The sequence below is a fragment of the Episyrphus balteatus genome, chromosome 2 (assembly GCF_945859705.1).
Source record: "Episyrphus balteatus chromosome 2, idEpiBalt1.1, whole genome shotgun sequence".
NCBI lineage: Eukaryota > Metazoa > Arthropoda > Insecta > Diptera > Syrphidae > Episyrphus > Episyrphus balteatus.
In genome coordinates, this window is record NC_079135.1 from 22,087,895 (window position 1) to 22,102,986 (window position 15,092).

General features: G+C 30.2%; 1 protein-coding gene across 1 annotated transcript; it reads left to right on the forward strand.

Annotated features, from left to right (window-relative positions):
* Nucleotides 1-9,838: 9,838 nt before the first annotated feature.
* LOC129908537 (carboxypeptidase B-like) lies at nt 9,839-11,576 on the forward strand. The gene is made up of 3 exons (XM_055985116.1): nt 9,839-9,973; nt 10,245-11,120; nt 11,185-11,576. The coding sequence occupies exons 1-3, from the start codon at nt 9,903-9,905 to the stop codon at nt 11,480-11,482; spliced, it is 1,245 nt and encodes a 414-aa protein (XP_055841091.1). The 5' UTR covers nt 9,839-9,902; the 3' UTR covers nt 11,483-11,576.
* Nucleotides 11,577-15,092: the final 3,516 nt, after the last annotated feature.

A 15,092-nucleotide genomic window follows, 5' to 3' on the forward strand; every position in this document is an offset into this window, starting at 1 on the left:
AGTGCTCTATAATAATTTATGAAAATTCAGCGGAAATGGGCGGTTGCCACGCCCCCTGGCTGAAATTCTCAAATTTTAAATTTTTTCCTTTGTATAAACTACCAGCTCTACCATTCTACCAAGTTTCAAGATTCTACGACTATCAGAAGTGCTCTATAATATTTGGTGAAAATTCAGCGGAAATGGGCGGATGCCACGCCCCCTGAATTAAAAATCTCAAATTTTCGATTTTTTCCTTTGTATACACCACAAGTCCTATCACCGTGTAATTTCAAGTTTCTACGACATCGGGAAGTACTCCATAATTTTGATGATCTGTCAGTGAGTCAGTGAGTCAGTGAATCAGTGAGTCAGTGAGTCAGTTACGGTTTTTGCGATTTTTGAAGCCCTATACCTCAGTAACTACTCATCGTAGGAGGATGAAATTTTGTGAGGTGTTTGGTTTCGACCAGCTCAACAAATGTAGTGAGTTTGAAATTTCTAGCATCTTTGGTGTAGAAGTTAGAGGGGGGTCGAAAATGGCCTGAGTTGTTTCCTGTAAATAAGGGTGTAGTGCCAAAGTTGCTAGAGAACTTGGGTGGGCACTACCGTGCCCCTTGATTTCTTTTCGATTCAAAAATTCAACATGCTTCTCATCTTCATCATTAATCATTTAAACTCAAACCATATCGATTGCTAATCTAAACCAGTGTTGTCTACATAAACTGCTTTTTCCTTTCCCTTCTCACAAAAAATCCATAAACCACAAACACCTATTTCATCTGGCATCAAAAGTTCCAAACTCCAAACCTCTTGACTTTTGCGAGAGTTTTCGAAAACTGATTTCCTCACATCATCACCTCTCTCTTCACTCTTCAATTCTCTTTCCAATCCATATCGCATCAGTTACTCAAAGTTCAATTAATCTCGATTTGATTTTACACTCTTTAAGGCGATTTTTCGCACTTAATTAGAAGCTCGACGAAGCTCGTAAACTCGTCTAACCATTATTTGATTAAAGTGAAGATGAATTTTAATTAAAAATCCTTCGTTCTGTCTTTTTTGCTCTGACGGCATTTCCTCAATTCATCCAAGAAGTGGGACTGGGACACAAGACGCGCGAATTTCTCTCACACTTTTCTATCCGTCGTCTGCTGGATTCGGTTACAAAACACTTCAAATCGAAATATCATCTGGAAATACGAAACCCCATTTCGGGAGACGACACGATGAGTAACGAAACGAGGGGATTTTAGATTCCATGTTGAGTGACGGCCATTGTGGGTGAAGTAGGGGATGGATTTTATTTTGCGGTTAGCGAACTTAAATTTGCTGGCTCATTGTTTTAATTACCATCGGCGGTGGTGATGGCATGAAGACTATGGTCTTGATAGGGTGAGAATTGTATTGAAAAAGAAGGTTGATGGGCTTTTTGCATTTTATATAGTTTTTTTGAATACATAATTTAATTATGTCCATCATTTAGAAAAGAGTGAAGAAAAGAAGAAGAATTCTTTGTGAAGGAAGAGCTTTTATTATTCCAGCCAGACTTTGAGTGATCCATTAGGGGCATTGTTTTAAGAAAAAACAATATTTTCAATTTTGCAAAATTCCAATGGGACATTATGCTTTGTGTTAATACTGAGTGTTCTTTTAGATTATCTACTCCTATTGTCTAAATTGCTTCGTTAAAGTTTAAAAATATTTCATTTAAGTTTTAAAAAAATTAAATATCTTAAGGAAAAAATCTAAAATTTAGTGACTCAAAGATTTGCATTACCTCACGAACTATTAAGGATATCCTTTTTGAGTCATATAATGAAGGAATTATTATACGTTAGATACTTTTTTTTAAATATGAGTATAAGAAACCAAAAATAGAAATTATGCACACATCCGTTCAATGTTTTCTTGGTTTACACAGTCTTACATTATTCTACTAAAAACCTTTTTTTGTTTAACTTGAACAAACCGATTTAAGTACAACCACAAAAAGAAGCTTACAAACAAATTTTCCTGCAACTTGCAGATGGTTTTTTGTTTACATTTCACTCTAGTCGTGGTTTGTATAGTTGTCGTTGTCTTTTTTACTTATAACAGTTTCTCAACTGATTTTGAAATAAGAACGCGGGAAACTTGCTGTAGTTTTGTATGTAAATGGATTGCGGCAGGTAGACAATGAATATTTCATTAAGTTTTTTATTCAAAGAGACTTGGGCAAGTTTTTGTTGTGTGTGTTAATTTATTTACACGAATGGGAAATTTATTGAATGATGTTTTTGCATGTACATTTTACATACAAACGTAAATTAAGGACTATTGGTTTTTATCATAATTTTTATCATAATGTTTATCATAATGTTTTTTAACTGGAGATTAAGAAACGTATGTGATATTTTATTGTCTTAGAAGGATTACATGACTGCATTAAATTATAACTATAAATGTCAGTTGAAACAAAATGATGTGGTGTAAAATAGGTTTTTATCCGAAATTGGTATACAAAGAGATGTTTTCTACCAACATTTTTTTAAAGCTGACTGTTGTTTGCTCTCACTTTCAAATTTGTATCCCTTTAACAATTTGCGTTAGTTTGCATTTTTCTATGAATTTAAAGATAGTCACTATGGCGTATGAGTAACATTTTTACTTTTTATGTTCTTATTTTTTGAAGTTATGTAGGTATGTTTGCGGCGTTTTTGGTATGAAAATTTCCTTTTTGAAAAGAAACGTCAAAAGGATTTGCTAGTAGGACTATCAAGTGGTCATAGTTGTAAAATAGTTTTTTTTGTGGTGAGAAGCATAACTTCCATCGCGTGAACATAATACACACACTCTTTTTCATTTCAGAATATCTTCTGTACAAAGCGAAAAAAATACATATGTGTCTTCGAATTTTGCTGACGATATTGATATTAAAATTTGGAATTTTTTATAAACATAATACATTTTTTTTATCTAAAGATTATACATTTATACAAAAATGACATCTTCATTTTTCGAAAATTTGTTTTCAAAAAAAAAAAAAAATAAATTCAAAAACTACCTAATTTTTTTTTGGAAATTTTGATATTGATTTGCATAAAAGTTATATAATAACATTTAAATAAAATAAGTTCGTTGAAATTTTACTTGTCATTAGGGTTGTAATAATATTAAAAAAAAAAACATTTGAAAGAAAAAAAAAATTTGTTGCAAATATCTAAAAAAAAATGTACCTATTACAAAAATTATTCTGTAGAACTGAAAAAAATGTGAACTAGAAAAAAATTGTATTGCAACTGAAAAATGTTTGCATTGAAAAAAGAATTTTTATTGCAAATACAAATATTTTGCATTAATAAAAAAATGTTATTGATAATAAAAAATTGTCTGCATTAAAAAAAAATGAATCAAGTGATGTGCATTAATTCCTTGTCTTACACTTTTGGTTATTTGACTGGACGTACATTAGTAATTGAACTCTTATATTGAACTTCATGGAAGGCCAAATAGTCAAATTTGTAAAAAAAAAATATTTAATGCATTGATTTTTTTAATGCAAACATTTTTCAGATCTAGCAAAATTTTTTTTAATGCAAATTTTTTTCAGGTGCAACAAATATTTATTTTTTAATGTTTTTTTATTTGCAATACATATTTTTGATTTATATTGTAATGGAAAACAAATGATTTTGCAATTAAAGGGTTGCTGATAAGTGTTAAGGGTCTAACTACAAAAAAAATCAAAAGTCAATATTCACGAGTGGAACTGTCCTGTTTTTTTTTTCTACATTTGTTCTCATTAAGGAAAACAAGGGACAATTCCTTTAAATATTTATCAATTGTTTTTTTTTTTTTCAAAGTAAACGCAAAAGGTAAAATAAGTTATTAAATTTAAATTTTAGAAACGTTCTGGTCGGACATATCGCAAGAAACGTTGGGAAACATTGCTTTAGACTTATAACCCCACAATTGTGTAATTAAGTCAAATAGTGATAAAAAAAATTTCGAATTTCAGCTTTTTTAATTTTTTGCAATTTCCGAGAAAATGTACTATAGAACTATAGTGTACTAATGTAATTTTTTTCTTTCACCATCTGAAAGTAGATATTTCAACAAACAAAATGCCCACCAACTTTTTGAAAAAAGCTGATTTTGACACGTGAATTTTCAATTGAAAATTAGGGTGTTTTTTTGATATTAAGTCAAAATAAGGTGAAAAAATAAATATTGTAAATCAAATAAATTACAGTGTATTTGAGACATAATAAGATAAGTTGTCACCAAATTTCGTAGAAAAAAACTTTTTTTTTTGAAAAAGATAAAAATAAAAAAAAAAAACTCGGTTTTTTTAAATTTGTCACCTAAATTTTGAGGTTATTTGAAAAAATTGTTTGCATAAAAAATGAACATCTTTTTACTACCTACAACTTTGCCACAGAACTTTTTTCCATAGGACTTGTAGTTTTGCCGGAAATCGAGATATACCATTATTTACCATTAAAAAATCAACCCACCCACTTCCCGGACTCGGCTCGCCCGTAATTTATTTTTCCTTTCATTTTTATCATATTCACCTCCTTTTCCAGTGGGTTTCTTTCTACTTTGATTTTTTTTGGTTTCAAAAACTATCGACCCTGGGCTATAAGTTTTATTAAATATAAAAAAAAACGATTTTTTGATGACTGAAAAAAGTTCGTAAATATTTTCATAAACTTTTATAGTTTATTGTGCAGTGGTACATTTTACTTCCATCTCCATCTAAATTATGCCTGTTTTGAATGAATTTGTATTTCCCATTTTGTTCTAAAGGTTGTTTATTTTAATTTTGACAAAATTTTATGCTTTTTATATAAAAATAATAAACAAAGAATTAAATAAAACAAAGGGATTATATATTTGGGTATTACCCTACTTTGAAGCTTATGTTAGTCCTCCACTAGACTTTTCAAACAATAAATTCTAAAAAATGAATAGCGCGTGTTGCAGTCACACTCAGATGCTTTATTGTTTATTTAATGGAAAACTTATGAAAACTTTTTGGCTCGATTGTCGTTTTAGTTTAAATAAAACAAACAAGAAAAAAAAACAAATATTTTATGTTTTCGTTTATATTCATTCAAAAATTATAAAAAAAAAAAAAAAACAAAATCCTTTTGTTCATTGTTTTTGGTTACACCCGCTGCCGGCAGCGGCGGCGGCGGCATTGATGGCGAATGCTGCATCGTCATAATACCAAAAGCCAACTTTACAACAAACATTTTTCAATAAATTCTCAAAAATTCAAAACAGCAAAACGTCCAAGTTTTCAGTTATAGAAATAGAGATGAAACTTTTTCCACTTCTCTACGCCTTGCTGTCTATCTCTATCTGTTAGCTCGATGTAGGTTTTTGGAGGAAAAACCTCAGCGGACTTGATCTGACAAAAAAAAAAAACGAAAAAAAAAACAAAAACGAAAACGAGTCCTGTGATTCGTTTTCCACACTCCACTTCAAGTTATCCCCCAGAAATGATCATCACTTCCATTTAATATAACCTCCATTTCTCATTCATATAAATTTAAGTATGGAAAAAATGGTGAGAATGAAGCCAAAGGGAAAAGCAAGCATCATGTCCATCTTCACCACACACACACATAAACAAAAAAAACACAACTCAGATTACAAACAATAGGCTAGGATAAAAGACTCGTAAAAAACTAATAATAAACGGGAACACAATGCAAAAATCCTTTCTCTAGCCAAAATAATACAAAGGACTAAAGTATTGTATAGACGACTAGAAGGAGAGTATGGACTTTGACAGTATAGTTATAGAATATAGGATGGTTGCATATATGCAACTTCCGGGGGTAGATGTTATCAAAAAAAACCCTTCGTCCTTTGTGAACTTTCTTATATTTCTTTTATCCACAACGCCACAACCGGATCGGGTTTTTGGATTTGGAAGGCAGCAGGCGAGGATGTTAAAAAAGGATGACTCTCGACTTAGAGGAGCTTTCACAATTAATGAATGGTATGCAACAAGTTTAGGCAAATAAATGGATAATCGAAAAAGAAAGAAAAAAGATGAAGAAGAAATCGGGTGGACATAATGGATATGAGGAAATGAAAACCGGAATAATGAAAGGATATTGAATTTGAATACTCTTGCATAAGGAAAAATAAATGGATGAGGTGATATAAAGGGTTTTTTTCTTTTTTTTGGAAATGGTCCAAAATAGTGTTTAATTTTTTAAGTAGAATCTTAAAGACACAATCCTTTTAAGAGGATAGTTTTTATTGTTCTTTCGGCTATGTTCGTATTAATTATTTAAGCCTGCTTAAATTTGAGCCTTTGATATTAAGCTACATTTATGCATACAACAATTTTTGAAATTGGGAGTGATTTTGAAAAAAAGCACCTCGCACATTTTATTGAATCATCCAAACTTTGTAGCATAGGTATAATAGTCGGATATAAAAAATAACCTATGTAGGTAGCATTTTTTTGGAGAAATTTCAAGGAGGAAATCAAGTTTCAACAGATGTTGCAACTGTCCCACTTCCACTTGATATTAGAACTTTAAACAAAATGGAAATACATAAGCTTTTACCTAAAACACTTAATATGTTTTTTTTAAATGAGGGGTTATCTTATACATCAAATCAAATATAGTTCATAATCCTTGCCAAGTTATTAAAATAGAATTCTCTCAAAAGACGAGAAAAAAAACAAGTTGGGATAGTAAAAACTAGACGTTTGAGGATGAACGTTCCAAGATTTCAGTTTTTTTTTTTAATTAAAATCAATAACTTAAAAATAATTTTTCAAAAACACAAAATCCGAGAGTTCCGAGAGTTCCAAAATTATTTTTCTTTTTTCATTTGCGATATCAGATGGATTTTAGTGGTCTCAACTCTGGAACATGACATAAGAAGTTTTTCAAAGACCCAGGATTTTGAGATATTAAATTTTGAACTTCAAAAAACGTGTTTCATTTTACAAAGTTATACCTACTCTTCGTAAAGTTTCTTTTGTCGCGATCTTAAATCAAACCCTAAGCCTGTCATGTTTTTTTTTTTAGAAATTCAAAATTGAAATTGAAAATGTCTTAAAATGTTCAAAACAAAAAGTTTATTTCAAAAATTTGAAGTATTTGAGTACCTAGCGAAAAGTATTAAGGCTTGGCCACACCGGAGGGTATGCGGTAGCGGTACGGGTAGAGGTAACGGTACTTGTATGAAAAAAATTCCAAACTGACATATCAACGTTCAGATGTGGAATTTTTTTCATACAAATATCGTTACCGCTACCCGTACCTCTACCGCATACCCTCCGGTGTGGCCAAGCCTTTAATTAAGCTTTGAAAATAGGTCGTAATGGGCACGTTCAGGAAATATTAGGGACTAGATATTTAGGCAACGTCATAATCTGAACGGAAATTTGAGTAAATTGACTAAATTAGTTTGGATATGATGTTATTGTCAAATTTCGAAATTTACTTAAAAATTTTACTGATCACGTGGGGCAGATACCAAATTTAATTTTAATTTAATAAATTTATAATAATAATTATAACCGATAATGCACTTTCATACAAATTGATTTAATTCTGCTAACTTAATTCTGTAATTAAAATCATTCAGCTGTCATGTTGACAAAAAAAACATTCCTAAATTTTTAGGGAAAATTTTCTTGCCTATAACTTTCCAGTCAGCTTTCCAATAAAATTACCTAAATTGGAAGATTTTTTTTTGAAAGTTGACCAATCAGATACCGAGAAATTACCTAAATATTTAGTCCCTAACGTTTCTGGACCTGCCCAATGTTAATAGGAAAATACATTTTTTTAAATTAAAATTTAATACCTTAAAAATCTAAACTGTTAGAAACATTTTGATACCAGATTTGAATTCAGAATACCAAAAATCATCAGAAGGGTATAAACTTTTGTGCGAAATATTTTACTGAACCGTACTTTATTAAAAAAAAATATTAAAAAAAAAATAAATAAAAAGGAGGAACCGTTAATGATGGCCAAAAGTTAGATCTTAGCTAAAAAAAGTGCACATACTCAAAGAATTTTTGTCAAACTAAACTTTTTCAAATTTGTTTCTGTTAATCCAACCAAGTGAATTCTTTTCTAGGCTTATCATAGGGCTTAGATTTCTTATCTAAGACGATTTTTTCATGTATTTCCTCTGCCCAAAAGGTTTATCTTCAAGCGTAATTTAGAAGTTTGTTCACGATCTTATAAGGCTAGATGATTTTTAAATGAATCGACTCCCAAAAAATGTGTTTCTTATTGGAGAGTCAAAGTTTGTTCATAACTACTGTCGTTGCAAAAAAAAGCGTTGCATTTTTCCGAAAATACTGACAATCCTAAAGATGTGCATCAATAACTTAAAATAGAGCACTATTTCTGACAAGTTGTTAAATCCGTTTTGTTTTTTAACACTGCTTGTATGGGTGCTAAATTGTATCTTACTTATTTCGGGGAACCCTTGCTTTTTTCATACAACTACACATTTAAAAATGCATTAGAAAATGAGCAATTCTGATGTTTTTCATGAAATGATTATTCAAAAATAGGGCCAAAAATGAAAAATCCGCTCAGACCATATTCTAATTTTATTCATTACCTTTAAATTGGCATATATATCATATGTGTTTTCTACTTCAGTTTCTCATAAACTATGCAAGAAAAAAGTTGTTTTGGACTATTTTGCAAAAACTGTTATTGAAATATTAAAATAAGGTATGAACAAAATTTAAAAAATAAAAATGTGACTAGACCATATTTTGGATTAAATGTCAATCTTTCATTAGCAAATTAGTTTTTTGCAATAAGTGTTCTGTGGACATCACAAAATGTGCAGAAATTTTCCAAAATTTTGTCCGGAGGCCTCTTAAACTACAGTATTGATACAAGCAGTATCACATTTTGTCACAAGTGTTACTGTGATGTAATTTTAACTCTAATTTTATTGTTGAATCCGAAAAAAAACCCAAAATTGTTCTAATTTTCCTTCTACCCAATTTCAAACACTTGAACAAAAAAGAAATTGATCTTACAATCTCAAAGGTCGTTGTTCAAAATTTATCAAAAATGACGTGACTCAATTTCCACATCACACTCCAATTTTTTGTTTGGTTTTTCCCATTTAAAGTACAATCTACAGACAAATTCTTCTTTTTATCAAATAATAAAAAAAAAATTAAAATAAATCATTTAATTTATGAACAAAAGATGATTTACCAAAAAAAATTGATAAATTTACTATTCAAAAGATTATAAATTTAATTCAATTGTCAATAATAAAAAACCAATAGAAAATATTTAATCAAAGTAAACTTAGTACTTATTTCAAGTCCCATAAATCACAACTCAAAAAGCTTCTTATCATTTAAAGTCTTCTAACTTTCTACTCATAGCTGGATTATTGTTATCAATTTGTCTCAAACTTCCACTTTCAATACACGAAGACTTACAAGTCATTATTTATCTTTACTTGTACTTAATAATTTTCATGTAGCTACTTATTCTTAATTATTACCGTCATAGCCAGCTTCTCAAGTATATAGATAAAGTTTGAAAAATCTAAGCTTTCAACAAAGACCTTGAACACTATAATAATATTTTCTAAAGTGTTATAGCGTAGAATTAACTAGATCAGACCATATCAAGAGCCACTTTTCTGGGCACGAGGCGCGCAATACCAAAACTTATCAATGATATCAATTTTTTTTAGTATCGACACTGATTTAAAGTTTTAATTCATGTTCAAATGATATATTGAGTCGAAATTTTGTTTGATAAGAAATCAACTTGTACTACAAAATTGATAAGTTTATCAAAAAATAAAGAATCTTACAGAGGCTACATCTATATAAATGGAAGTGTTTGACAGGCAGAAACCATTAGTTGAAAGAATCACTTTTAACAAAGAGGATAACAATGGAAGCTAAGGTTTTCTTGGGGCTATTAGCCTGCTGTTGCTTGACTTTCGTCAGTGCAGAGTTAGAAGGGTAAGTTTTTATATATTTTCTTGCCACCAAATTCGACAAAAAATAGCGAAACAATCAGGAAATGAGTTCTTTTTGTTGAAAAGGGGATAAAAAGATGATCTTGATACACCCTAATGACTTAGTCAATTTGAATAAAATTAAATAAATTTTAGTAGGTAATGAGCCTACAAAAGCTTAGAAGAATTTATAAATTTATTAACTTTCAAGCTCTTTTAATGATAAGACCTTAAACTTTTTGTTTCAACCTTTATCTAACTTTTCTATCTTACAGCTACAAGATCTACGATGTTACACCTTCCAATGTCTTCGAACAACAAGTTCTTGAACATTTGGATAACATTGAAGACTACGACTTCTTCCATCGTCCAAGGACCCTAAATGTATCCTCCCGTGTTATGATTGCCCCTAAAGATCAAGACGATTTTGAAAGCATTCTAAACAAGTTCTCTCTGGAATTCAACATCGTCAACGAAGATGTGTCGAAATCTATCCATCTTGAACGGTCTCAAAATATGTTGTTCCGATCCATGACTCGTGGTATCTCCTTCAGCAGCTTCCAAAGGTTTAACCAAATCAATGCTTACCTCGATGAATTGGCAGCTAAATACCCCGATCGTGTAAAGGTTAACAATGTTGGAAAGTCTTATGAAGGCAGACAAATTAAGACCATCACAATTAGCAACGGAGATAAAAAGGCCAATAAGAATGTTATCTGGGTTGATGGTGGTATTCATGCTCGTGAATGGATTGCTCCAGCTGCAGCTTTGTATGTTATCAATCAACTTGTTGAGAATTATGCAGATAATAAGGATCTTTTGGCTAAATACGATTGGGTTGTTTTGCCAGTAGTTAATCCAGATGGTTATGAATATACTCACACCAAGTCACGAATGTGGAGAAAGACCAGGAAACCATCAAGCGGTTCATGTGCCGGTACTGATGCTAATAGGAATTTCGATTTCCATTGGGGTGAGGTTGGTGCTTCAAGTTCATCGTGTTCGGATACATTCAGAGGGCCATCGGCATTCTCTGAGCCAGAAACTAAAGTTGTGAGGGATCAATTGTTGAAATTGAAGGGACGTGCTAAATTCTATTTGACTATTCATTCTTATGGAAATTATTTGTTGTATCCATGGGGTTGGACTTCGTAAGTTACTTTCATTGTCATCCATCAAACCTTTGATTCTAATAACCTTTCCTTTTTTGTATAGATCTCTTCCATCAAATGTTAATCAAATCGATGAAGTAGCCAAAGCTGGAGCTAATGCTATTAAATCAGCAACTGGTACTAAATACACTGTTGGATCTTCGACAAATGTTTTATATGCTGCTGCTGGTGGTAGTGATGATTGGGCTTTAGGTGTTGCTGGTATTCCAATTTCCATTACAATGGAATTGCCAGCTGGTGGTTCAGGTTTTGATCCCTCGCCAAAACAAATTCAACCATTTGTTTCGGAAACATGGATTGGTATTAAGGCTATGGCTAAGAAGGTTATTTCCAAGTTTTGAATTTAGTTTGTTACAAATTTTTTTGTTGATTAAAAGGCTTTGTTTTGCTTGACTTGAATATTTACAAAAATATATTTACTTTATTTATGTTGAAGTTTTGTTTTTTACTTGTTAGATTGAAAAACAAGTTTCAAAACATTTTTCAAGATTTTACCACTACTAGTATTCAAAAGTAGCTAAATAGTTTCAATCTGTAAGCAGTTTAATTCAAATGATTCGTGTAGATAAGGTATCTAAATAAGCTTATCGCACAAAAAAAAAAAAACTTTGCAAAAACTAGTAGGTACACTACCAGTCTTATTATAAAAATTATAAATGTATCTTAAAGCTTAATACCACTACAACAGAATTTTGGATGAACCATACTTTTAGGAGCTATAGTTTTAACGGAAAGAAAAAACTGTTGAATTTAAGTCGAAAAAGGAAGGTAATTCAAATGATAGTCAAAGTTTAGGTTGTCAACTTTTGGGTTTTTGAAGTGAAAACTTCTTTAGTATCGTAGTGATTTGAAACAAGATGAAATGTTTTCGTGGTTTCGACACGACTTCAACTTGTTATAACTTTTTTGTTTTAATAGATAGATGAATGAAATTTGTACTGTAGATAGGTAATTAAATTTCAATAAATGTCATATTCAAAATTCAGAGATAACGGTAAAAAGATGTTCTTTTCCAACACACGTTATATCTTTTGATCTAGTGCACATACAAATTTGATTTAACTTTAATACGCATGCTGATAACATAACCTTTGATATATCACACATAACGTTACGTGCTCTACAAGTTACACAATCTTAAATTTTTGCAAGAAAAATGATTTTTTAAGGTTCCACTTCTACCACATGTGAATTGCACACGTGATTTTTTTTTTTTTTAACTGCATTTTTGTTATGGTTTAATTTTTTTAATTGGCGAAAATGCTTAAACAATGATATAGCATTGAACTAAAGAGTAAATGAGTGAAAACTAGTATATTTCTACTAACATTTTTGTATTCAAATATTTCGTTAGTTAAATTTTGTTTTACAATTTTATAAAAAATTATATTTAAATTATATTTTTATTATACTGCATAGGGCCATGCATTAAAAAATAGCTAATACTAGCAATAGGAAATTGATCAGTAGGTATAAACTAGGTTTGATATGCACAAAATGTGTATGAAAAAGTTCATACTTTACATTTTTTTCAAATAAAAGCATTTATTTTATTTATGCATATTAACCAAAGTCTATTATTGATAACTCAAAGAATAACAAAATTGAGTTCAGGCGGAGCGGAGGCCCAAAAACTTCAAGAAAAAAACTAATGCAATTTTCTAAATTTTTAAGAACTAAGCCTAGAACGCAGATCGAGCGGAATTTTAGCTCTCATATACAAATTATCGAAAAATCAGCAAAATTTTTTCGATAATTTGTATGAGAGCTAAAATTTAGCTCGATCAGAAAAAATTTTCGAAAAAAAAATAAGAACAGATGAAAAATGAGAAAAAGTGTAAGTAATTTATCAATAATGATACGTACACGTAATAATAGTCCAGTTAGAATAGACGAACAATTGTCAAAGAAAGGAAAAAATTTTTAACAGGCTGATTTTTGGTATTCAGCTTTATGTTATGGTGGTTTACAAATATGTGAAAAGTCCTGAAGTTTCCTCTTTCCGCTAGTCCCATTATAAGGGGTCAAAGGTCACAACATTTTTTATTTTAAAAACGCAGTAGGTTTTAAACAAAAATCATGTTCTACAAAATTGTAGCTGAGGTTATTTTACAAAAAATTGTAATATACAAAAATGTTTAATATAAAAAAATTTGATAAAAATAACAAATATACAAATATCAAGAAAAACATAATGCGAGTTTGAAGCGATATAATTTCTAAACGGTGAGTGGTACCAGATAGTTTTGTTTGAAAATTTTTTGTAAACCATGCTGTATACCAAAAATCAGCCTGTTACAAATTTTTTTCCTTGAAAAAATCTATTTTTCCTGGGCTAATAAATGAATACATAATTTTGCCCATACCAAATTAAGATAGTGGAGGTATAACTAAAATGTGTCTACGCAGTTATTATAAGGTGTTAATCAAAGTTATCTTTTAATTATTCAATATTCATTATTTTTGTTTTTATATCAGATTGATGTTCTGCAGAAAAAAAAAAATCGGATAAGTGGGCTGAAAAATGGTTTGAAATAAAAATAGAATTATTTTTGCGATTATCTTAGTGTCGTTTGAAAACAATTATTGCTAATCGATCCTGATATCAAAAAAACTTGTCATGGAAAAAATTTAAAGATTCACTTATTCAAATAATTAATTTGTCTTTTATTCTTATAATATGCAACTAGCTACATAGATATTAAATATTATTTTAATTAACCCTAAAGAGATAATCAGGAAATAGTAATGTGATTTGATTAGGTACTTTAAATTGTAGGGGTAATGCGGGAGATTTGAGCCACTTTTTTGGTTAAATTGTTCATAAAAACTTCCCAATTTATCTCAGCCAAATGTTGGATTCATCTTCCACACAGGTGTTTTGTGCGGTAGTTTTGAAGTTTTTCAATATAAGAATATGTAGTTTGAAGTGCATATACCGTTATGTGTGATATGAAAGGTAAATTTGTCAACATGCGAAATAAAGTTAAATCAAATTTCTATATGTGCTTCAGGTAAAAGTTATCGCGTGTCAAAAAAAGATTATCCTTTTACTGCTATCTCCGAATTATGTATACGAAGTGGTTTAAAATTTAATACAAATGTATCCCTGTCTATTATCTATCTGATATAGGTATAAATTTTATGTATCTACTATCTTGCAAAATAAATAAAATGCACGACTGGGGTCGCACGTACTTGCGCTCTTGCAGTTCAAAGCACTTTTATGTTAGTCTACTTGTAGATTTTAAAAGCTGGCACTAAATTAAAACAAAATTGATATTTGGGGAAGAGCCGACATTTAGGGCAAAATTTTGTTAAATAAAAAACAATTTTTTTTTGTTATTTGACTTTTTTGAGAAAAAATAAAAATGCAGTTTTATTGCCACTGCTTTAAATATTACGTATACAAAGTTTAATCAAAATCGTTAGAGCCGTTTTCGAGAAATTCGTAATATCGTATTTTTTTGTATGGGAGGTATACCTACGTTCTAAACGAGATATAAAAAAACAAAAAAAAAAACCAACTTTCAGAATTCCATAAAAATCATCTGTACCAAATTTGAAGAAAATCCATCCACCCGTTTAGGCTGTGGAAATGTGTACAGATGGACGCACAGACGCACGGACGGAATTGCGGGACCCACTTTTTCGGAATTCTCCATCATCGTAATGTTGGTTTTGATTAAAACCAACAACGACACGAAACCAATACTTGCCCTATAGAGCAAGTAAAAATCAAAATAAATTATTTAATTTATGAAAAAAAAGTTGATAAACCAAAAACAATTGATAAATTTACTATTCAAAGATTATAAATTTAATTCAATTGTCAATAAAAAAGAAACCACTTATAAAAGTAGCTTTATTTATTTATCTCAAGTACCTACCTAAACAAAAGTATTGTACAAATCACAACTAAAAAAAAGCTTCTTATCATTTAAAGTCTTC

What these genes read in the sequence shown, in the direction of transcription:
- LOC129908537 (XM_055985116.1), top strand. Translation starts at nt 9,903, where the DNA reads ATGGAAGCTAAGGTTTTCTTGGGGCTATTAGCCTGCTGTTGCTTGACT. An exon ending in GTCAGTGCAGAGTTAGAAGG is followed by an intron (nt 9,974 to 10,244) that starts GTAAGTTTTTAT and finishes TCTATCTTACAG; the next exon opens with CTACAAGATCTACGATGTTA. An exon ending in TATCCATGGGGTTGGACTTC is followed by an intron (nt 11,121 to 11,184) that starts GTAAGTTACTTT and finishes TTTTTTGTATAG; the next exon opens with ATCTCTTCCATCAAATGTTA.